The 24,273-nt window shown below is 47.0% G+C and overlaps 1 protein-coding gene across 1 annotated transcript; it reads left to right on the top strand.

Annotated features, from left to right (window-relative positions):
- The first annotated feature begins 1,139 nt into the window (after window positions 1–1,139).
- Window positions 1,140–23,030, top strand: LOC101079740 (zinc finger protein 236). Its single transcript, XM_011605372.2, has 32 exons — window positions 1,140–1,375; window positions 3,321–3,445; window positions 4,228–4,392; window positions 4,483–4,661; window positions 4,783–4,913; window positions 5,481–5,653; window positions 7,103–7,225; window positions 7,482–7,655; window positions 7,739–7,916; window positions 8,004–8,276; window positions 8,396–8,599; window positions 8,686–8,812; window positions 8,903–9,163; window positions 9,241–9,470; window positions 9,621–9,722; window positions 11,206–11,348; window positions 12,049–12,152; window positions 12,516–12,667; window positions 12,754–12,930; window positions 13,022–13,328; window positions 13,645–13,748; window positions 13,861–14,295; window positions 14,702–14,850; window positions 15,387–15,615; window positions 15,704–15,877; window positions 16,551–16,709; window positions 17,936–18,090; window positions 18,164–18,289; window positions 18,367–18,561; window positions 19,504–19,633; window positions 20,125–20,298; window positions 22,056–23,030. Exons 1-32 carry the CDS (start codon window positions 1,324–1,326, stop codon window positions 22,172–22,174), a joined length of 5,529 nt encoding a protein of 1,842 aa, XP_011603674.2. The 5' UTR covers window positions 1,140–1,323; the 3' UTR covers window positions 22,175–23,030.
- The last annotated feature ends 1,243 nt before the right edge of the window (window positions 23,031–24,273 follow it).

Genomic DNA, 24,273 nt, shown 5'->3' with positions numbered 1-24,273 from the left:
AGGTCGGACTGATGTCCACGCTTTTGTTTCCAGCGCTGAGATCAGTGAGCCGCTGCAGCTGCCAGAGGAGACAGGCGGAGAGAGCTGGCGGCCCGGCAGGAACAGATGTTCTTACAGAATCCACACGCACCGGGCTGGCTGAACGACGAGGCGGCCCCGCTTCCCCTTTTTTTGGTTGAGACAAAGACAACGAGAGAGGCTCAGGGAGGATAGCTGTCGGTGTAAACAGGATCAGATACAGTGTGATTTACATCCTGATAAGGACCCGGCCTGACATTTCTCTGGGTTTTAATACGTGTGAGAGCCTCCAACAGCACGAGGGGGTCATGAACTCTTCTACTCCTCCTCCTCTCCCTCGTCTTTATTATGTCAAACTGCTGCAATCATGAATTATTTCCCTAGATGGACCAGATACAACTTTCTGAACACATGTTCTACTCTTATACTCACAAGTATATATTCGCTGTATAATGTGCTTTTGTAAAACTTTTTCTTGACTTTGTGGCTTTTTAATGTATACAACGGGTCCTAGATATTATGATTTGAAAGAACCATGATATAAACCAGCTTGTACTGTTTCAACCTCTAGTATTATTCCACTTTTATTTGTTTTTAGAGCTTTTATACACATCTTTATTACTGCTTATTGCTGCACCCAGAGATAAGTCAGAAACAAAGACAGGAACTTAAACACGTGAATTTTTGACCCGGGAACAAATAAATTTATAATCAGGTGGCTCCCTCTGCTGGTCAAATGATTCATTTTCATGTTAAACTGTTCTGTCGTCAAAGGTGGAAAAACTGCACTAGACAATAATCACAAATAAAATGGAGAATCGTATTCCCAACTAGTTCATGACATGTTTGAAAAAACAAATTACAACAATGATGGACTGAAATTCGATTCGTGATTGTATTTCCCGTTCTGTTTTTATGTACTTTATCATGCTCACATTCAATCCTGCAAAAAAGTGATCTTTGATGTTTATTGCATTGATTCATATGGAATCTGTATCGAAAGATAATCAAATGCAGTGATGAGAAAGTGTCACGCTTTAATTTTTTTTTTTGCTTGTTCGGTTTCTGCAAAGTGCTACAATGTTGATTATATCAGACACTATATAAATAAAAGTGGTCTCATACATGAATAAAAGTGTGTTATCCGAGTGAATGGGTGCGGTCCTCGTTCTGGCCGCCAGAGGTCGCCCCAGTCCAGGCGGCCGTGTGTGTGTTCGCGGGTACGACGCTGCCGTCTCCCGATGAGCGAGTCGCCATTTTGAAAAGCAAATCGTTCACAGCACACCCACTCCGAGTACTGGAACTATGCCGCGGGGCCGGCCTCGCAAACTGAGAGTTCAAAGCAACGACGAAACAGGTAACAAGCACCAAAATGCAAAGAATAAAAAATACAGATTGTCGGCTATCCAAATAACCCGGCGACCTTTTTGCAAACGCCTCAGGGTCTTTAATAATAACACTTCAATGTGATGTATATAGTCCCCGGATATAGTATTGCGACGGGCTTTGCTTTGTGCGGCGAAGGAGTGATCGAGGCGGAATGATATTAATAACATCTCGGTGCCTCTTCTTATTGGCTTCCAGTGTAATTTGGTGTCCGCGAGAGCGAGGAGCGCGGATCCGTGGGTCGTTAGTCCGTCGTAGTTTTCGCACTTTATCTCCGTCTAACCTCCTTTTCGCCGTTAGCTCCACCTCGCTAACTAGCGCGCCTCGCTACCATTAGCCCCGCTGCTAAGTGGCGGCCGTTGGCCATTGTTATTTTGCCCGGTGATGCGCCGCAGCGGGACCGTCCAGCCCGACGCGGGTCAGCCGTGCGCGGTTTGAATAAGTGCGGTAACGTTGTTGACGCTCCCGGGCTGACGGCGCTCTCACGACGCGCCTGGAAGTCGCGCTTATTTACTTCGTTGGCCTCTTGTGGGTTTATTTCACTTAGGTTCACTCGGTCCTGTGAAAAACTTAAACCTGCGCCCCAACTCTGGACTGATGTGGCTGATAACGTCTACCTGAGGATTATCCAGATGTTGACGAATGGATTTACTTGATCCACCCGAGTCTCACGCAGATCCCACAGCAGCTCACCGTGGATGCTAGCGCCATCAAAAGTGTCATCAATGAAATAAAAGTCAACATTCTAAACATATGTTTAATTAAAATACCTTTTTAAGCACGTATCAGCCCTCTTACTTTGTGAGAATACATTAAAATAGATCAATACACCTCAAAGTGACAAGATCAAAAAGATATTTTATTACTAATTGTGTGTCCATAATGTTAGTTTCATTGTAATGTGGGGTCATGGCATGTGTTGAAAATGGACTTTTATTGCTCCCCAATGGCGAGTTAATCAAGAAACCGGGTTAATCACCAGATGAATCAGATTCATTCTTTCATTTATATAAGAAAATTGGATGAGTTCAGCACGGGTAGCGACTGCAATCATTGCAAGCTGACATTGCAGTCAAAATGATAAAGATAGAATCAGCTTCAATGAAAGACTGTTCTAAAATTCCTTCTGAGGTCCAAGTCTGTGTTTGTGCTTGGCTGCAGGATCATAAATATCTACAGGACAGACGGGGCGTTCAGATTCGAGCCTTCACACCTTGTAAATTTTCACCTGCATAACTTGGCTAGCAGCATATCTAAAATCACCTGGCATTCATCCTCCTCCTGGCACCAAACTGCCCTTTTATGATAAATGTGCAGTCAGGAGGTTATTTCAACCAGGTGTCCACAAATGCAGCCATCATCATCTGTATTTTGACAGTTTCCTGATGACCTTGGCTGATGGAGCGTGTGATTTTCTTTTATAAATATAACACAGGCATTTCTATAGTGCATGACATTAGCCGATTCATTCCTATGTTTACATTCACTTGAGTGGTGTTTATGTAAATGCACTCTATCTGTGCGTTGCTCCTCCATCGTCCCTCAACAACAAGCAACGGATGAATGACCCTCGAAAAAGGACCAATAGCATTTATTACTGCTATTATTTGTGCCTAATTTCTTTTTACATGATTCTCTTATCTGGAATTGCAGTCTGGAGGGTGGAGGTTTACAACAGACAATCTGTTCTTGAAGTCTGTGTTCTCACCAAAATCTCCCACACATGACCTTTAGCTGGTTGATAGGCTATTAAACATGACATTTCATAAATTAGAAAGCAAGAATGAATCCATTTAGAATATGCTCAGAAGCTCTGTCGGGTGCAATTTAAGGATTCTCTTGAAGCTAAGTCACACCTGCCTGTAGCCTGTTGCCATCTGGAGGTGGCCTGTTGACCTCTCTCTGACTCCATGCAGATCCCACGGATGGCAAAGTGGACGGATACAGCGATGGGGAGAAGAAATGCTCAATATGTTCCCAGGTCTTTACCACTGACAGCCAGCGGCAGAAGCATCTCCGCGAGCACGAGAGCAACGATAAGGTAACTACAGCCGCTCGTGGCTGCAGCGGGACGGTAGCGGGAGTGTGTGAGACGCTCCATCTGTCCTCTGGGACCAGACCGCACGTTGTCCTGCAGCGGTCGGCACTGAAGCTGATTCATGTGTAGTAACCGAAGAGTCATTGGACAGTTAGCAGTTTAGCTTCAGCCAAGTTTTTTAAAGATCCTTTTAGGGGGCCAAAACTTCCATCTCCTGTTCTTTCATTGAGTTCAGCGAGTGGAGGCACACGTGGACTGTTGTCATGTCCTCCTACATGATTAGACCGTGCACTCGCCTCAATCTAAATTGGTTCTCCAATGGCACAAGTGTTTAGACTAGTGTTTACTCGGGACGTATTTGAAGCTGCAGCCTCCAGTCTCCTTTGATCTGATGCCACGGTGCTGTCGGTGAACAACCATTTAAGGTCCGTCCAGAGTTTTTAATTGGACTCAAATCAATAGTTAACTCTGGGCCTCTCACCGAGTTGTTCCTCAGCCACTCCTGCGTCCTCTTGGCTCTGATTTTGGAATCATTGGTTAGTTGGAATATGAACTTTTAGCCCAGTCTGAGGTCCTGAGTCTGATCTGACAGCCAGTTCAGGTTGTTTCAAACTCAGGGAGGCCTCCTGTGTTTGTGGAACCCTGCAGTGCTGCGGGGTTTAAGTTGTCTCCACGATCCTCTTTCTCTGAAACCTGCTTTGTCCTTGTGAGGTATCGAATGTGTTTATTTAGCATAATGACGCCACCTGAGAAAATGTTTGAAATGCCTCATCTCTGCTCGGCAGCCTCACAGATGTGACCACTGCCCGCAGACGTTTAACGTGGAGTTCAACCTCACGCTCCACAAGTCCACGCACACAACATCCGACTTCACCTGCCCGGTCTGCAACAAAAGGTTCTCCCGCATCGCCAGTCTCAAATCTCACATCATGCTGCACGAGAAGGAGGAGGTCGGTCACAAATCGGCGAATCGTAAAAACCCATGCTGCCGATCCTTCCGGAGACGTGACGTTCCCGTTTTCTCCTCTCTCCCCTTGCAGAATCTGATCTGTCCAGAGTGCGGCGATGAGTTTGTCCTGCAGAGCCAGCTCTCCCTTCACCTGGAGGAGCATCGCAAAGAGCTGTCGGGCGTCCGAGTCTACGCCTGCAAGACCTGCGAAAAAGAGTTCAAGACGGCGGCGCACCTCAAAGAGCACATGAAGAGTCACGCCAAGATGAGGTCGGTCAGGATGGAGGCTTTTAAAAGCTGCATTTGTGTCACACCTGATGCTCACCATCCCTAAATAAATGTATTTTACAGATTTACCGGCAGCTTAACGCGTTGCTTGCTCCCCCCACAGGCCCCTCACTTCTAGTTCCAGAAACTACAAGAAAAACATCGACCGCAGTGGCTTCACCAACAGCTGCCATCATTGCGGAAAGACCTTCAAAAAGCCCAGCCAGCTCGTTCGGCACATCCGGATACACACAGGTGAGTGGGAGGAGGTGCCCGGGAGCGCCTGGCGTGGCAGCTGAGGGGATGTGGGTGGCCGCTGCCGCCAGGTTTCCTGGACTGGTCTAACAGAGGCACCGTGGACACAGCAGCTGGCAGCTTTGCTTTGTTGGGAGGCTTCAAAACACCGTTAAATCGAATTCCTGGCTGAAGCACCAGCAGCTGCACGCCTCAGCCCAGTTCATCGCTGCTGTCATGCCAGGACGCGGCGTGGTTAGAATTATGAGCCGCACTTCTAATCCGAGTGTTGCTGTGTGGAGGCTGGGGTTGTTCAGGCTGGGAAGGGTTCGAGTGAGGCCCTCGCCTACATGTTTACTTATAATCTGCATCCTGATTAGTTTGGCTGGCCTCTGGGAGGTCTGGGAGTAGATGGAGTAGATTCCAGACGCCTCTTAAGATGACGCATTATTCTGGAAGGCAAAAGAGAGAGAAAGTGATGTTTTGCCTTCTCATGAGTGAGAAAATGAAGGAGGGAACAGCAGAAGGATGTAAAGATAGATGGTGATGTTAAAAAAGTTTTAATAAACTTGGCTTTTTTCCCTCTAGGGGAGAGGCCCTTTAAATGCAGCCACTGCGGGAAGGCTTTCAACCAGAAGGTGGTGCTGCAGACCCACATGGCGAGGCACACTGGAGAGAAGCCTCACCTGTGCATGTTCTGCCCCGCATCGTTCTCCCAGAGGGGGAACCTGCACTCCCACGTCAAGAGGGTTCATTCTGAGGTGAGAACGCAGCGCTGTGAGGACGTCGTTAGTAAAGGCTGAAATAGCCCAAACCATCTTGTGGAAATTAAAGTCTTCTTTTTCGTGCTCCTCTTTTGTTACACCTTCGTTCTAGCTTTTGTTTATCTTTTTTCTTCTTTCTTTTTTTTTTTTTTTACCATTTTCCAACATACAATAGCTCCTGTTTGTATCACCAGCCCTCCCTCCCTCCCACTGTTGCTGCAGCAGACACTTTTCACTCTTGTTTGTCTGCTGAAAATGGAGTTAGGTGAATTTGCAGTTGTCTTTTATGAGCAGCTCACACTGACCAATCTTCAAGGGCTTCAGTGTGTCCCAGGTCGACCGGGTCAAGCTGGGCTCCAACCGTGCAAACTGGAGGCTATTATATTCTGTAACATGCCTGTGTGGTTTTAGGGGTTCTGGGAAAAACCCATTAATTCTGACGATCTGTTCCAATAATGGCTCCGATCAGGACTGGGCGAGCATCCTGGCAGGCTGCTGGCAAAGCAACAAGGTGCAAAGTGCTCATTAAAAGATGCCATCCTGACAGTGTGAAATATGCTTTGTTGGAAATTAGTTTGGTTTGGAAGTCACAGAACTTCTTAATTACCAAAATTCTGGAGAATGTCAGACTAAAACCCGCCTTTTTCCTGAGAATGAACTGAGGCTAATATCATATCAGCGCTCTGGTGGATCTTGGTTTTGTTCCCTGGTCCTTTGTTTCCATGCATTATCTCTCGTTTCTGTACATTGTTTGATAATCTCCATAAGACGTCCAGTTGGTTCCTATTCCTGCACTTTTTCCTACCAGAGACTTTAGAAAATGAGATTATTGATTTTTTTCCCTTCTCTCCTACTCATGAGTGTTTTGTATCCCATCCTCAAATTTTCGGGGGGCTGCTTGATTGAATTACAGCTGGAAAACCAAAGAGCAGCACGACTTGAGTAATGCATCTAATCTTCACAAGTGTTCTCCAGCGTTCCTGTTCCACATTGTTTGCACTGGGCCAACTTTTCTGAATAGATAATCTCCTGGCAATGAGACGCATGGACGATGCATGAGGATGAGCCACATGAGCTAAAGCATCACGGGTACAGAGAAGGAAATGTGGGACGCGTGTCTTCTCAGGTCGTAACACTGTCTCATCAGGCGCTCAGGAGAATTTCTAAGGTTCTGTGAGCATCACAACTCCTCCATCCTCGCTGGAACCCTTCAGGGATGACTTCTAGTCCCCCTGTGGTTTCCTGCCTCTGTGAATTCAATCCTAGACACAGAGAAAATGCTGATAGAAATGCCAAATAAAGGTGAAATTCCCATGGATAGTCGGGCTTTTACCGGCTAAAGATACTCACAACTTTTTTTTAGATGTTTGACCACCTGGAGCTGAGCATGGACAACAGAGACATACACATAGAAAGCAGGACTAATAGCTTCTTGTCCTCCTTCAGAATAAAGGCGTGCCACTCTTCCAGTGCATGGACTGCAGCTGTTCTTTCAAGAAACTGGGCAGCCTGAACGCCCACATTAGCAAGATGCATATCTCTGTGATGGAGGTGCCCTCCAGCACCACGGTAAGAGAGGGAAACACTGCCTGAGTAGACAGACCTCATCTGTCTAATGACCTCTTTGCTATTTATTCATCCTTTTGACCTTTTTGAATAAAATGTCAGCAGGCTGGGGTTCTTGACATGAATGGGGTTCGGATTCATAAATGAAGTCCGTGGCTGTGTTTTATGTAGTTCTGATACTTTAAATTAGCATCTGTCAGGAGCGTGTACGTCCTTCTTCGTCACACTGCTCCTCATCACCGTTCTTCTGCTGTCCTAGGAGGCAGAGGCAGTGGGCCAGGCTCCCGGAGGCTCCGAGGGTGGGGAAGGGGTGACAGATGTCATCCAGCAACTTCTGGAGCTGTCTGAACAAGTCAGCGGAGACTCGGCTCAGCCACAGCCTCCAGGACCGGCCATCGCCATGGATGCGGCTATAAACCAGGACATCTTACAGGTGAGTGAGGATAGTAGAGTATCAAAGATAGTTTCCTCTAAAAGGAGGCAGAAAAAGCAACAGTTTTTTGTTTTCTTCGGTAGCAAGCTCTGGAGAACAGTGGGCTGAGTGTGGTCCAGCCACAGGGTGACACTGCATCCAGGGAGCCGCAGAACCAGACAAGTGATGGTTCTACGCTGGAAAGCAAGAAACTGCAAGGACATGAGAAACCACTGAGGGAGAAGAAAAGAAGCATTTTCAAGAAACCTATACAAATGCCAGGTAGCGATTAGCTATTTGATCATTTAAAATGGGCGCTTAACAATTAAGAAGGATAAAGCGTCAGCTTTGATCTTCTGTCTCCTTCAGGCTTGATCCGGGAAGAGAACGGCATTCGCTGGCACGGCTGTCTGTACTGCTCCAAGGAGTTCAAGAAGCCCAGCGATCTTGTCCGGCACATCCGCATCCACACCCACGAAAAGCCTTTCAAGTGCAAACAGTGCTTCAGAGCTTTTGCTGTCAAGAGCACCCTCACAGCACACATGAAAACGCACACGGGTATCAAGGCCTTCGAGTGCCAGTGCTGCCTTAAGTGCTTCTCCACGTCAGGCAGCGTGAAAGTGCACATGCGTCTCCACACAGGTGAGGGCTGGCTGTGTTCCACAGAAGGCTCTGTTTAACATCAAGCTTCAAGCACTTCTGTCACCAAGAGAATGGGGCGAATTAAGCCGGTTGTGCTGGGTTTTGTTTTCATCCCCCAGGTGTCCGTCCGTTCCCCTGCCCCCACTGTGACAAGATCTTTCGCACATCGGGCCACAGGAAAACACACATTGCTTCTCACTTTAAAGGCCCGCAGCAGAAGAAACACAAGTTCACCCGAAAGACCAACAAAGCCAAAGTGTCCAAGAGTAACCTACCTCTGCCCGACATCCCTCTGCAGGAGCCCATCCTCATCACCGACTACGGTAAAAACATCCTCGGGTCTTGTTTTTTTAAATTGTTTCTTCTTCTCTGAGTCTGCTTCTCACATTGAGGTCATATTGCCCCCCAGGCCTGATCCCGTCTCAGAACTCCCGCCTCGCTTTTCAGCAGTACCTGGAGGGCAACGATCGTCCGTACAAGTGCCAGTACTGCAGCAAAGCTTACAAGAAATCCAGCCATCTGAAACAGCACGTCAGGTGAGGGTGATGGGTGGCGTGATGGGAAGAGTTCGTAGCGGGAGTTAGGCTATATTTTTACTTTTATTTTTGGGGGTTTTCCCTCCCCAGGTCTCACACGGGAGAAAGGCCCTTCAAGTGTGTGCAGTGCAGCAGGGGCTTCGCCTCTTCAGGCGTCCTCAAGGCTCACATCAGGACCCACTCCGGCCTGAAGGCCTTTAAGTGCCTGATGTGCGACACCACTTTCACCACTAGCGGCAGCCTGCGGCGCCACATGACCACCCACAGCGACCTGCGACCCTACATGTGCCCCTACTGCCAGAAGACCTTCAAGTCATCCCCAAACTGCAGGAAGCACATGAAGACACACAGGTTTGGGGGTCCCGTCTTGTGGTTTCTGCACATTTACAAGCCTGTTGAAGATGAGACTCAGCGTCTCTTGTTGTCAGGTATGAACTAGCGCAGCAGCTGCAGCCCCAGCCGGCAGAAGACCCCTTAGGTGCAGCCGCAGTGGCCCACGACATGCAGGTGGAAATAGAGGGAGATCCCCTTCCTCAACCACCCACGTCCTCGGCAGACCAGCAGAGCATGCTGGGACTGGGCCAGACGGAGGTGGTGAATGGAAGCCAGCAGGTGACGCTGGAGGCTCCTCTGACTGACAAGCAGCTCGTACAAGAAGGTGAACAACCGTCAGAGTCGTGTTTGTCCTCTGGTCCGTCGGAGGAAGCTCATTATTTTAAATGTGCTAATCTTAAATTGGCCTCAGCAGTTTATATAACAGAGATCAGCAAATATTCAGAGCTTTTTCTCTCTTTCTTCCTGGTAACAGACTCGTTTGTGAATACCCAGCATGCTTTGCCTCAGAACATCACCCAGTTTGAGACACCAGCACTTTCTCAGCCTACGTTTGACCAGCAAACACTAACACAAGGTACAAAACATTACCTGCTGTCAGTATGAGTCTAAACTTTAGCCTTCATTTTATTTAATAGAATTTGAAACATTCTCAACTGTCATAATTGCTGAAGTTGTCATGTTGCAGCAGTTCATTTTGCTTTTTGTCATTTTATTCTTTATTCATGAACCGCTAACAAAGTTAAACCAAAGCAAATATAAAAAGTTTGAATAATGGATAACAGGAAATTGTTTTTTTGACAACAAACAGATCAATTGTTGAAAGCATTTAAACGTCAGAATCTGAAGCCGGTCTCGTTGCCAGTGTTTCGGCTCGGATCATCTTTATTGTTTAGCTTCTAGCATGTTGCTGTTTTCCTCCACCAAACTGGAGGGTTGCTGTGATGACTGAGCCTTGACAGGCTGCACGGTGGTGGTTTGGCATCTGCTGCTGGCAGAAGCTCACACTCATCTTGAATATCCGCCCCACAGATCAGTCTTTCACAGTCCCTCCAGAGGCAGCAGCTCCAAACTTTCTTTTGTGTTCGTAACGCAAGTCAAATGTAACCTTTTTGAAACTGGAAACTGTCGAAGGCTAAAGCAACTTGTCATTTGCTCGGCGTCAGATAGTGGGCGGGAGAAAGGCGGAAGGACCTCAGGGTGTCATGAGTCCCAGCGGAGGCCTGATGGTTCTCTCGTTCCATGGAGAGCTGAGGCTGTTCTTGATGTCCGGAAGTTCCTCCATAACCATTAAACCACTTAATAAGTGTTTCATTATTTTGCTAAATGTAAACGTGTCAAAGCATCATTCTTCGTACAGCCCTTTGTGACCTGGGCCTTCACTTTAGTGTGTAACCAGTAACCATTGTGACAGTAATGACTGGGCTTTTGTCACATTTTATCTTTGTCCTGTTATAATTCACTCTCACAATTCTTTGACCTAAGCTTAAAACCAAGTCTTTAACCTTTCAAACCGCAGACAATACAATGGTCCTCAATATGCCACATGTGCAAGAACACACACACACACACACACGCCACTTTGTTGTTTTAGTTTTGCAACTTCAGCAATTTTACACAATAACCGTGCTCGTGCTCGTGCTCGTGCTCGTGCTGTGGGCCCAGCTTATTGTCAGCCATCTGCAGTTTCAGTAAACTGCAGATGGCTGTTTTTCCCTCAAAGTTCAGTAAAATCAATTACACCCCCATACCCCATACCCCCACCCCCACCTTATCGCTGAATTTGAGCCTGCTATTTTTGCTGTGTTGTGCAGCAGGCGAGCCAGATATTTTATATTCAATGGAGAAAATGTTGTTGGAGACGTTGTGAGTTTGAGGCTTATTGACCCGGCAGCGGAGTTCTTTCTGGTTATTAATCTAGGTGTTTTCCTGTGCTATCTCGTCTCCCAGCCTTTGTCATATGCAACAGAGGAGTTAATACAACAGAGATTTTGAGTGATAATTGCATTGAAGCGCAGGTGTTGCAGTGTGGTTATTCTGTTACCCCCCCCCTCCTCCAGGCTTCAGTATGACTGAGTCCAGCTACAGTCAGCCCCAGTTCTCCAGCGTCCAGCAGCTGCAGGATTCCAGCACCCTGGAGTCGCAGGCCCTGTCGTCCAGCTACCACCAGCCCAATCTGCTGCACGTTTCCACTGCTGAGGTGGTGAGTGGATGAGCTGTCTGTGGGAAACACACTCTTAGTTTCCACATTATTGTTCAGGAAATCTCCCGAACCATTAGATCACCATACAGAGGTCAGGGTTATCCCCAGATGTGTATGTTTTCAGCATCTAGCAGTAATTTAACATCAAAAGACTGGTGCTGGAGGGATTCGAGGGTACAAAAGCCTCTCTTTTAATGGAAACAAGATCCACTTCGATAACAGCCTCCGCTAACCTTGTTATTCATGTTTTACCTTGCATTGCCCTTTTCAATAGTAGTTTTATTATGGAGTAGTAGAATCAAGGATATTTAACAAGACACACATTTATCCAGTGGCTTCTAAATGCAAATGAGTAGGTTATTATTTGGTTTTCAATGACAGGCTTAACTAAGCTTTTAATTCTGTAGTCAAAGGATGTTTAAACGTGGTTGAATTGCTTAAATTCTAGTAGCAAAACCTCCATTTCATCAAAATCAAAGCGAAACTTAAAGCCAACAAAGCTGTTCAGCACAGGATCTTCTGGGGATGAACATTAAGAGTATCATAGTCTAGATTTACACAGAGCCACCAATAAATCTGCTCAATTATCCAAGCCTTAAAAATCTGATGTTAGAAAAGCGTGATTGAGTCAAACCAGGAAGACGAACCTGATAACGCCACTGTGAAATCCCCATCTGTGTTTTTGTCCTTTGTTATTTAGACCAACGGGCTCCTCCAGCAGAACAGCCAGAGAGAACTTCAGTTAACCACAGAAACGCAAGACTATCAGGACGACAGCGAGGACAACAGCAAGAGAGCCCACAGGTTAGTTTTCATTCAGTTTCTTTTCCCAAATGACCTCTGCCTATTCCCGGCACAATTTGGTCTCATCACTCTGCAGCTCTCAGGCGCTTTCCAACCGTCTGATAGGTTTTCCATCACCGATTTATGGTCAGATTTCACATTGAGGACAAGCGTGTGTGAGGAAAAGAGATGAGTGTGTTGGAAGTGGAATAATCAGCAATAATCGTCACCTGAGGAGGAGAGCGAGACAAAGCTCCTGCTAACCTAAAATGTTTTGAACAACGGAGATTCAGCCTGTTTAAAATCTAAAGTCTAAAAGTCTAAAATCTGCTATTTTGCTTTAAATAATTCAGGTTTTTCTTCACAACTGTTCTCTGTTTTCAGGTGCAACTGGTGTAATAAAGGATTTAAAAAGTCGAGCCATCTGAAGCAGCACATGCGCTCCCACACTGGGGAAAAACCGTACACGTGTCAGCTGTGCGGACGAGCCTTTGTTTCAGCCGGCGTGCTGAAGTCCCACCTCAACACACATACAGGCCAGTTTTTATGATCTCTGGAAATGTCGAAATAATAAATGACCAAAAATGCTCTTCCACCTCACCTCCGACTGTGTCACCAACAGGAATGAAGCCATTTAAGTGTAACATTTGTCACGCCTCGTTCACCACCAACGGCAGCCTCAACCGTCACATGATCAGCCACATGAAGTCCTACAAATGCACCATATGTGACGAGAGCTTCAGGACCAACCTGCTGCGCAAAAAGCACATGAGGAAGGAGCACGACGTGGAGGAGCAAAGTAAGACAGCAGGAGTTCGTGTTTGACAAAACCCCCTCTTTAAGTTATTTGGGTTTAGCTTCAAGCAATATCCGCTGCAATTCTTTTGCAGTTATCGGCCTGGACAGTCAAGATGGTGGGGAAGAGGTAGAGGATGAGGAAGATGAAGCTGGGCAAAAGACCTCCAAGCGGAAGAGCCTGGAAATCATCACCTTCACGGAGGAGCAGACGGCCGAGCTCGCGAAGGATCCCGGAGAGGAGGCCTCGTTGTCGGAGCGAATCCTCTCCCAGTCAGCGGCAGAGAGGGATCGGATCAGCGAAATCAAGGACAAGGCCGTGGAGCTGGAAACAGAACCCAAGTTTGCCAACTGCTGCAGTTTCTGCCCAAAGAGCTTCAAGAAGCCCAGCGACCTCGTCAGGTGAAGATCTCAACTGTCTCAACTGGAAAAGATACAGCAGAGTCGGATCTTTAGTGATGGATTATGTGCATCCATAAATGAAAGGAAATGCTTTTTAATCCCGATGATCAGCCGCTGGGTACTGCTCCTGTTTCAGATTCAGGTTAATCCCAACCACAGACAGCAGCAATAGATTCGCTGCTATGTAGATAAGATTTGTTTCCTTCAAATCCCTTTCAGGTGCAGGTTCCTCTGCACTACCCTCTCATCAAACCTCGATATCTGCTCTGTTTACTTTCCATTATGAGCTAAAACAGTCCTGTCTGTCCAATTCTAGACACATTCGGATCCATACGGGAGAGAGACCCTACAAATGTGATGAATGCGGGAAGACTTTTACAGTCAAATCTACCCTGGACTGCCACGTGAAGACTCACACAGGTCAGAGCTATGAAAGGGGTTAAAATTAAGTTGAATCTACGACTCCTAATGTACAAATACCAACAACTAAGCTAACATCCTTCTGAAAATGGGTAAATTGTCTTCCCCCCAGGTCAAAAACTGTTTAGTTGCCACATGTGCAACACCTCATTCTCAACAAAAGGCAGCTTGAAGGTCCACATGCGCCTTCACACCGGCTCCAAGCCCTTCAAATGCCCCTACTGTGACCTCCGGTTCAGAACCTCAGGCCACCGCAAAACCCACATCCAGTTCCACTTCCGAGCAAGCAGCGAAAGACACAAATCCAAGAGGTTCAGCTCGTCCGCCTGCCAGTCTAGTCAGGGTGAGCCGGGGCAGGCTGTGACAGGAGGACAGGGCCAGTCGCCAGCAGCTCCAGATGCCCTTCAGCCCATGGGTCTCCTCCAGACGTCCAGCTCGGACCCCAACATTTACCTCCCGACCAACCAGGTTCTGACAGGCCAGTTTGACCAGAATCTCCTCCAGCCGGGGCTGGTGGGACAGACCATCCTGCCCGCCTCCATGTCAGGTAGATCAATCATCATTGATCAGGTGCCGCACTCGGATCAGCTCCAGTTCTGAGACCACTTGCAGCAAGTTGTCAGCTGCTAAATTAAATCACATATTCACATCCTGTCACCTACAGGCTCAAGTGCATTTTACTTTTGTTCAATATCACTTTATCATTCTCCGAGTCCTCTCTCCAGATTGAAAGCCTTTTTTGCGAGAGATTGCTTCAAAATTACAGAAATGAAATCTTTCTTAAAAGAAAGCGCTAGAAAATCCATATTTACTCAATGGAGATACTTTAACATATTGATCAAGGAATAAAGGAAGAAGAGTGAATTGCATCTAAAAAACACCAACTGTGAGCTGGCTGCTCAACATCTTCTCTGGTCTCTGAAGAATCCGTTGCTCTCGTCCCTCTGCTGCAGGAGACCTGACCGTCTCTCTCCCAGATGGACTGACCACCCTGGACGGCATCCAGCTACAGCTGACGCCCACCAACCTGGTGTGTCCCAATGTCCAGATCTCTGGCATCGACCCCAGCAACATCGGCAACATCAACAACATCACGCTACAGGTAACGCCCCCGTTCGTACAGGGCGGGGGATGTCATGAGAGTAACGCTGGGTTCTTAGAACAGGGCAGACCGAAGATGGGTCATTTTGCTTTACTTGGACAAGTGAAAGACGGCATGTCCTCGGCAGCAGCAGATTACAGCGGCGCCTGTGTTGTTCTACGGCCCTGGCGGGACGCTTCACTTGCCTGTTTTATCCATTATTCCCAGCAGCGTTCTGTCTGCCGTGAATGTCACATTTTTTCGTGTTGTTTAAACACAGGAAAAATTTGCATAACTCTGTTTAGAACCTCTATGATTTACTGCAGTGCAGCGTCTGTCTGAAGCCCTTGATTGGTTTTTCCTTCTGTCAGATTTAGCATCATCAGACAGTATTTTTGCTTTATTTCAGTTCGGATTGAGTAATTAAAATGTCTTTTGATGCTGGTGGCTTTCATCTCTCTAGAGGACCCTAATCGCATGTAGCCTGGAGATGTTTCCTTATGCCATCTCTGTGTTCTCCTCTTCATCTCCAGCACTTGTACTTATCTCTCTTGCAGATCGACCCCGCCCTCCTCCAGCAGACTTTACAACAGGGGGGGCTCCTCTCTCAGCCCCTGAGCGTCGACACCGGCCTCGTCTCCCACCCTGGCGGCCAGCTCACCTCCACCGCTGACCCCTCCGTGTCTGCCAACGTGGTCATCCACCCTCTAACCAGCCTGGCTCTGCAGTCCTCCATCACACCTGCTCAGGTCACCATGGCAACCCTCTCTGAGCAGGATGCCACAGGTGGGAGTAATAGCCCAGAAAATCGCTACACGAGGACCTCTGGTTACGAGCTCTGTAACTGAGCAGTGCTTCCACGTGGTCTCTGCAGGTTCGCAAGATCTCAGCCACGTCATTGGCGGCTCCGGACTCCTATCTGGAAACACCGGCGGTCAGGAGATCACGCTGACCATCAACAATTCCAGCCTGACACAAGCACTTGCATCAGCTTCTTGCTCCGCCGCTGCAGCAGGAAACCCACAAGAAATCACCCTCACCCTATCAGGTATGAATCCCCTTATCAGATCAAGCTGCATCCAATGGAACAGCACAGGTCGCCGGTGGCGACGCGCTGCATATGTGTCCGTACAGCTGCTTTCAATAACAGGAAAAATCACAACAGTCCCCAGGGATCATCACACATTTATCTGAAATATGAGGGAGAAGAAAAAAACCCTCCATCTAGCCAGATTAAGAGCTTCCCCCTGTTAGCAGTCATGAGCGATGCACCTGCTTTACAAAGCATTTTACCTCCACACATCAGCGGTACATCAGCTGGGGAAACGTTGGATCCACTTTGTGGAGCTGAGTTACAACGGTTGTCTGCCTGCAGTAAAGGAGCAGCAAGCCCGATACAATGAAGAGCGTTACAAATGAGCCCCTCAGACCGAGCTAATATCACTGTAAACGATTGTTTACGCTGCCGCGGCAGTTGCTCTTCACAGTTTATTTACTGGAGATGAAAGTGGCTCCAGTCGGTTGCATTTCTGCAGAGGTGGGTATAAAAGGTGCATTTTATGTTTTTACACTTTCATTTAAATTTAGGACATAAGAGTGTTTGCTTTTCATCGTATGTCCTGGTTCTATTAAGCTGCATGCTCTCTGTAGCTTAAAATAGTCCAATTATGCTTCTGCAGTTCCAGCCTTTAGATAAAAAGGTGTTTTCTACATGTTTGCAGGTCAGGATCTGCTCACCCAGCACAGCAGCGCTAATGGTGGCGAGATGAACGGCAGCATCCGCCTGGCATCGCCACTCGGCGGTCAGCCGCCCGGCGCCACTCTGACCATCAGCAATGAACACCTCCTACCTCAGAGCCCTGCTAACACTGCAATGGCAGGTCAGGCCTGGCGACACTCACTGCATTGGGTTTCTAGTGGAATACAGAGGACTGGAACCGGGAATCTAATGCACAACACATTCTTTCCAGGGATCATCTACATAAATGTCCAGTATTGACGAGTAAACAACGCTCTGCCGCCTCCAGCCCCGTTTAGTTCGTTCGGTCTTTTGGTTGACACCAATTTGGTATGAAACCTTGCAAAAGTCCTGTCTGACCTTCAGCGCGCGGTGGCCAGCGACCCCGCCGCACTCAGCCAAGACTCCACTTAACTCGGCCTCTTTTTCCAGCCAGTCGCTGACAGTTAATTATGTCAGGCTTGCTTTTCCACAGATTTCTTCACATCAACCCACTCGAGCAGAACTGATTAAACCACCACCCCATTTCACGCTGAAATCTTGACTATTTAATATCAGCCTTTGTCCCGCTCTCTCCCAGTATATGGGAATGAAGCACCTTTGAATTCTGTGGTGATTCGGGGGGGGTTGGAATTCACGGGGTCAGGTTTAGGCTGATCTTTAATGGGACGTGCAGGTTCATGTTTGCTGCAGGCAAATATGATTTAAGATGAGGCTTTTTTTTTTTTAGCCTAATTAAATCCCCGATCACACCTTCATCTGTTCACTGCTCTCCCATTTTGGCTCAAGTGGAAATAACCCCCCCCCCCACTTCCCTGAGTGGTGTTATTGTGTATGCAGAAGAATTCCCCACAATCCACCTGTCACTCTATTAAACCGGGCTGCAGGTCCTATTGAACCATCAAATATTAAGGTTCTTTAACACGAAATAGCCATTTTCAGTGTGAAGCAGTAAAAAAAAATTCTTTTTCTGCCACATTGGAAGGTTGAACATTTTACTCTTTAGCGGTCCAGGAAGCAGCCGGACCCTAAAACTCTTCACTGCAGTTTAACTTGCTGTGAGTCAGGCATGCGCGGCGCGCTGGTTACCTCCGTTTCTCAGGAAGCCAACTATACCTGCAGGCTCACTTTATGGAGCGAGCAGCGGGGTTCGATCAGACGAGGCGGTAACCCTGCTGAGAAGCTGAAGCTGCGCTGCCGCCAGCTGTTGCTGCTCATGTATCGCCACGGGAGAGGACCAACATTCACAGAGGCTCATGTAGCTTGTCTGGGGTCCCCGCAGATGTAGAGCACAGCAGACAACGTCAACATTACAGAGGAGCAGGTCAAGCAGATGTGCTTTAAAACCCTCCACTGTCTGCCTTTCAGTCTCCAGCCTGCCCAGCACCACCCTGTCGCACACTGTAGCCTCCCAGAGCTTGGTGATGTCACCAGGGGGCGTGGCCAGCGACAACAGCGTGACGCTGACCCTGGCGGACACCCACGGCATGCTAGACGGTGTCACTCTCAACCTCAACACACAGGTAAACACCACCTGTCCGCCGTATGAATCAGCTTAAACAGACTTGGAAAGAAAACACGTTTTTTTCCCCTCAGGGCCAAACTTTTCCCGCCTTGCTCACCGACTCCGGTCTGTCAGGGCAGACGAGCTCAGGCCAACAGGTCATACTGGTCAGTCACCACTCCCAGTCCACCACCAGAGCGTCTGATAACGGATACAACGTGAGTGTGTTCCCCTCATCTGTGTCGGAGGATGGCGAATGTTTGGCTCTCACCACGGCATCTTTGTGTGTGAGCAGATCGCTGACGACGGCCATAAGGGAGGGAAAGACGGCCAGCTGGAAGCTGCTAACCGTTACCAATGTTACGACTGCAATCAGGTGTGCCAGAACGCCAACGCGCTGCGGCGGCACTGCCGACAGGCCCACGGGAAGGACCGCTGCCACATCTGTCCTGTCTGTGACAAGGCCTTTAAGAGAGCCACTCACCTCAAGGTAGGAACCTGCAGAAAACAGCTGATGTCTGCTTGCCCTTAAAACCTTCCCTTATCTAATGTCCATGCAAGGAGCATTTATCAACTATGGGTTAAAGATGATAAAGAGCCCAGTTTTGTGTAGGAATGAATAAAATGTTGATATTAAAACCATAAATCCCAGGGTCTCCCAGCACAAATCTTATTTTTAGCACCTCCGAAGATGGGCTCTTTTGGGCCGTCGCCCTCGACAACAAAACTCTTAAGCCGAGGGGAGGTTTGCAGCAGACTTCTGATGAGATGTGCGTGTGCTTCTCCTCGCTCACCATCCTCTTCATGAGGTTCAGACACTCCAGCACGTAAAGGATCAGGATAATAAGAGGAGGAGGAGATTATGCATCTCTCGGTATTACAGTCAGGAGTGAAGCCCATTGTGTTACAGGCCTTCTCTTTGTCTTCATAATACATGGTCTCATTATTCCGCCCTGCTCCAACCCGGCTGTCGGTTTTGTAAGTTAAAGAGGTCGTGTTTTTATTGTTTGTCTGAAAATCTAACGTGCGAGAGGGTGTGTGCCCTTTGATTGTAAAGAATAAAAACAGGATTGAAAATAAAAAGGTTGAGTTAAAGATGGGCAAAATAGATGTTTTCCGATTGGTACCATCGCAAATACAATAATATTAATGAACTTTCTAAGCTGTTTGAAAAATCCCCCAAGAATATAAAATTTGTTTTTAGAAGATCAAAGCACAAGAGCAGAAATAAAGGGAACATACATACACACACACACACACACACACACACACACACACACTTATTGTCTGTCTTTTTGATGTCACCATGGAACTTTTCTTTTGCCTCTGGAAATTCAAACTCTGCCAGTCGGACTTTTTTCTGAAGACAAGACATCTGACGTCTATGAACTTGCAGATGCTATAAGCTAGAACTTTTTGGTTCTGCCCGCAGGAACACGAGAAACTGCACCAGCCAGGCCCGTCCCCCAGCTCCCAGAAGCCCCGAGTCTTCAACTGCTCCTCCTGCGTGAAAGCCTTCGCCAAACGCAGCCAGCTGGAGAGGCACAACCGCACACACACAGGTGCCAGGGGAATGGTTAAATACCCATAGTAATCAATTGTCTTGCATAAATAAGAAGAAAAAGTTTAATTACCTGTTCTTTCTTCCTGTTTTTTCCACATCGTTGATGCATTTCAGCAGTCCGGTTAATGACTTATTCAAACAAAATGATCTACGTCACGTTTGTGCTTCACATCTTCCTGCTGTTGTGCATAGACTTCATTACCCACAATTCTATTGTACGATCCAGAAATTAGCCTGTAACATGGCTTCAATGCTGCAACCTGAATAAGTTAAGGCCTAAATTAATGGAGATAAAATGTAATTATGAATTTTACAGTTTTCCAATAATTATCTGTAATTGTGCCTCTATTATCAGTATTTTATGTAAATAGAGACACTTACATTATGCAGCACAAATCTGAGAGGCTGATGATGCAAAGTGAAAATACTGATTGCGGCAACGTTTAATTAAAAACCCATCTGTCGTGTCTGTCATGCGTGTTTGTGCAGGCGAGCGTCCCTTCAAGTGCACTCAGTGCGACAAGGCCTTCAATCAGAAGAGCGCTCTGCAGGTCCATATGGTCAAACACACGGGGAAGAAGCCCTTCAAGTGCGAGCTGTGCTGCATCCGTTTCACACAGAAGAGTAATATGAAGCACCACATGAAGAGGTCCCATGGCTACGGTGAGCTGATGACTGGGGGAGGGGAGAGACTCGGAGACTCATTTATGGTTTTGGCTTATCTGAGTCTGGGGTGGGTGGATCCCTCTAGACCCTGGGGGCCACACCTTCAGCTTCCTCCCTCACACACACACTCATCCTTGTACTTCTATCTTTGTGAGCACTTCTATGGATATAATGCATCCCCCAGCTCCTCAACCTAACCCCAACTTCAACATCCAGTGGACCACACAGCTGCCGGTACAAGCCACGGCGATCTCCCGCGGCGACCATGACGGTGCCCTTCTAACGGGTGCGGCGATGTGAATGGTGAAGCCAGTTCAGATGGTCCAGAATGGTCCAACCAGAGCAGGCCCGTGTCACCCTACTGTCTACCTGTAGCTTCCCACATTAAGTTCAAGTCACTTTTGCTGAACCTGCAGAGGACTGGCTGGATCTGCTCCCTCTTACTTCAGCAATCTTGCACGAGCCCATGCTGCACCTCGTCCACCGCACGCATGCACATGCCCTGAGCTCTTTCATGGCAGGGGTGACCCTCTCTTCTTCTTGAACAAAAGCTCTTGAACACAGCTCTTCCCGAGAGCACCCGCTCTCCTAACATCACTTATCGTCTCCTATCTCCTCTGTCTCTACTCGCCTCCTCTCTCCTGTTTATGTCCCTCTCCACTTCCTCTCCATAGTTCTGCACTGTAGTTGCACTTGGACCTGGTACTTTAGGACTGTAAGGTAGTATTTTATTCACCTATAGTATCGCTTATTTGCATGGTGGCACAAGATGTTAAAATGTGCACAACTAACAATGTGTAGCAAATACAACAACATAGGCATCCTCCTATTTCTCCCTTTGTGCTGACATCACACACACACACACACTCACACACACACACACGGCATTAAAACCTTTGTCTTTTTCAGGAAGAAGCACTATATTTACCACTAAGAGAGAAAAGACACGCTTGAACTGTCTTCAAACATCGCTAACTCTGTCTAATTCTCACTCAGTCGTCAGTCTTATCAATTGATTTTACTTTGCTATGAAGGTAATTTGATTAACAAATACTGATGCCATGGCAACGCAACCGTCAGACTTTGCAGGGCGAAAGATCAGGACGGCAGCTTCCTGTCTTTAACTTCCTCCAGACATACCAGCTCCACTAAAACGCTCCCAGTCAGGCCTCTGACGGCTGGACAAAGTCACTAAATATGCAGAAAATCCAACTCCACATCCCTCACATTCACCCACAGAAACACACACACTCAGGCGCTTTCAAAGCATCCGTTTCCCTGGAAACGGAGGAGCCTTCTGGCTCCACAGGAAGCTTCTTGGGGTTCAAAAGCATGAAAAATCAAAATGAATTCTTAATATTTGTTTGGAATGTCTGAGGGAATTGTCTGTCGTGGGGGCTTTTTCTCACGCACGCCTACGCTCACGGCTTAATGAGTGTATTTGTGAAGTGTCTCAAATGTGGAGGGGGATAATTAAACGACTCCCACTGTAAAACTCATTTCAGCGCTCGGCCCGCAGCCACAGATGTGTTTCAGCCTGTGAAATGGAAGACTTAATCTTCCTCTGTGCTGCAGGTACTTTGGCTTAAAAGTCCTCATTTTCAGGCCTGTTTTTGCGGTTAAAGATGGAGATCTTAAACGCTGGCGGCGAGGAGGGGCGTCATAATGGACCCATTGCTGTTCCAGCAAAGGCTGAGCTGCAGGTGCCGCTTCTCTCCCTTGTTCTTCACCTTCCGTCTCTTTTCTCTCTCCAGGTCAGATCCAAGAAGTTCCCCTGAGCCAAAAAGAGCCGTCCCCCCAGGTGGAGGTGACGCCAGAGCTGGACCTGGAGGTGGTCCCCGAGTCGTCCACCGACTGGCATGTCTTCCACTGACGGCAGCGAGAAGCCAGTGAATGCTGGGACGGTCCCGGAAGCACTTTATTCCTCCTCTTCTGATGAAGATGTTCTGCGACAGCAAGATTGAAGAGGGTGGAGATGTGCTCCGCCGTCCACGGAGGGCTTTTAGCCTCGCAGCAGCCTCCTGCCGTTGGTCCAAATTAGCTGTGCAGTAAAGGGAGCCTGGTTCTGTGCGCCTGGCTTTAATAGGCTTTGTCTGTTTGGTTACCGTCTGATTGTCATCACAGTGATGACCTCCGGAGAGCTCCGGCTTAATAAACACGGACAGGCTGATCTTCCCGTTCCCCTCCTGTCGATCCTGCTGGAAGTACGACCTTCTTATTGGAGCTGTCGCTAATCCAAGACAACAGTTTTTTTCCTCTTTTCCCCCTTTTTATATATTTATACTGTACATATTTCATATCAGGATGTGTTTTTAGTCCCTTGTTGGGAAGTGGTGCCAAACTACACCAGAAACCCGCCAGCAGCGAGTGTCCTGTTGGTGTCTCATCTTCTCAGACACATCAGTCAGCTGATTCTGTAAATATTGTAGCGATATTGCAAATATTTTCTGATGAATTGTTGAACAATGATTGTTGGAACTGTAATTTGAGCCCATTATTGTGTTTGTTACGAACCAAAGCCGATGTACAGAAGGAAGGCTGGGTTTTTTTTTCTATTGTTCATAATAAGTTAAGATTAAAATAATTTTTCTACTAATTTATACTTGTGGTTCTAACTATAAATCACTATATGATTTTTACATGGCTGATAAACTAAGAATTTTTTATTAAATGTATTTGTGGACGCCCTTGGAGCAGCGTTGGAGAAATAAAGATACATTTAAATAAAAGAAGTGAAAGTCAACCATATATCAGCACTAATGATCAGCAAATGTTTAATTATGATTAATAAATAAGATGATCCGTTCATAAAAAACGGATCGATCCATTATTGCAACAAAAACACGAGAAATGTGACAAACACGCAGCTGTTAATAGCGCCGAAACATTTATTGACAGTTAAACAGTTTTTATGGTTAAACTGACTATATTTCACTGGACTAATACTAATTTCTCTGGTTACCTTTGGACTAATTATGAGTGTAACCCTTAAAATGGCCATTCCATAATGTAAACGTGACTGAGACAAATAATATGAATTAATCGGTTTAAGAAAAGATTACTCGACAGATTAGCATTTAAAGTTCTCGGCACTATTTGCTACAGTAAACAACCACATGCGTTCAGTAATTCGGTTCTATTCAGGTCGTCTATACGGCACCAAATTAAATAAAATGATTCGTACAACTTGTATTCGGCTACGCCAGCGGTGTCCGATCCCAGTCCGGGAGGATCATGATCCAACCGGGTTTTCTGTCTGACCAGGTGGAAATGGGCCCTTAAAAAGGCCAGTTGGACCGACTTCCCCCCCCCCCCCCCCCCCCCCCCCCCCCGGGAGGACAGAAAACCCGGATTCCGGCCTCCAGGCCTGGGTTTGGGCATCGCGTCGACGATTGAACGCTAAAACCGCGATATTAATGGCGCACTAAAAAACGAAGAGCGGCTAACTCCTCTACTGTATAAACACCCAAACTGTAACACAAAATACGATCTACATTTGTTTGCTGTCTTTAATTGCGTCACTGTTGAAACACATATGGCAATATGCTTTATTACCTATATTTATTTCACGAGGAACATCTAGAGTCAGGTTTAGCTTAGCATGGCAGTTAAATGTTTAGCCTAGCAAAATATGCTTTTGTAACTTAAGAATATGTAATATGTGTTGTTTTCCACTCAGAAGAGAGTCACACTTGTTATTTTCCACCTGTTACAGACGCCACAGCTCCAAATCTTAATGGCTGCAGAGCTTCAGTGGGAACAATTTAATCTTGTCTCAGCAGGAGGGGAAACGAGCGTCTCCCAAAACAGACTGGTTTCTTGTACAAGCAGCAATCAGGGATCTGGTTTTCTCTCCTCCTCCGCAGGGTTCCATCCTGAATCCGAATATCGCTGCTAGCAAATAGGCCACTGATTTGACAAATACATGTAGAAATATTTAAAATGATGTAACAACTACTGAGGACAAAAAAA

Source organism: Takifugu rubripes, chromosome 7 (genome assembly GCF_901000725.2).
Source record: "Takifugu rubripes chromosome 7, fTakRub1.2, whole genome shotgun sequence".
In the NCBI taxonomy this organism is placed as follows: Eukaryota; Metazoa; Chordata; class Actinopteri; order Tetraodontiformes; family Tetraodontidae; genus Takifugu; species Takifugu rubripes.
This window is presented reverse-complemented; position numbering and strand designations above follow the sequence as displayed.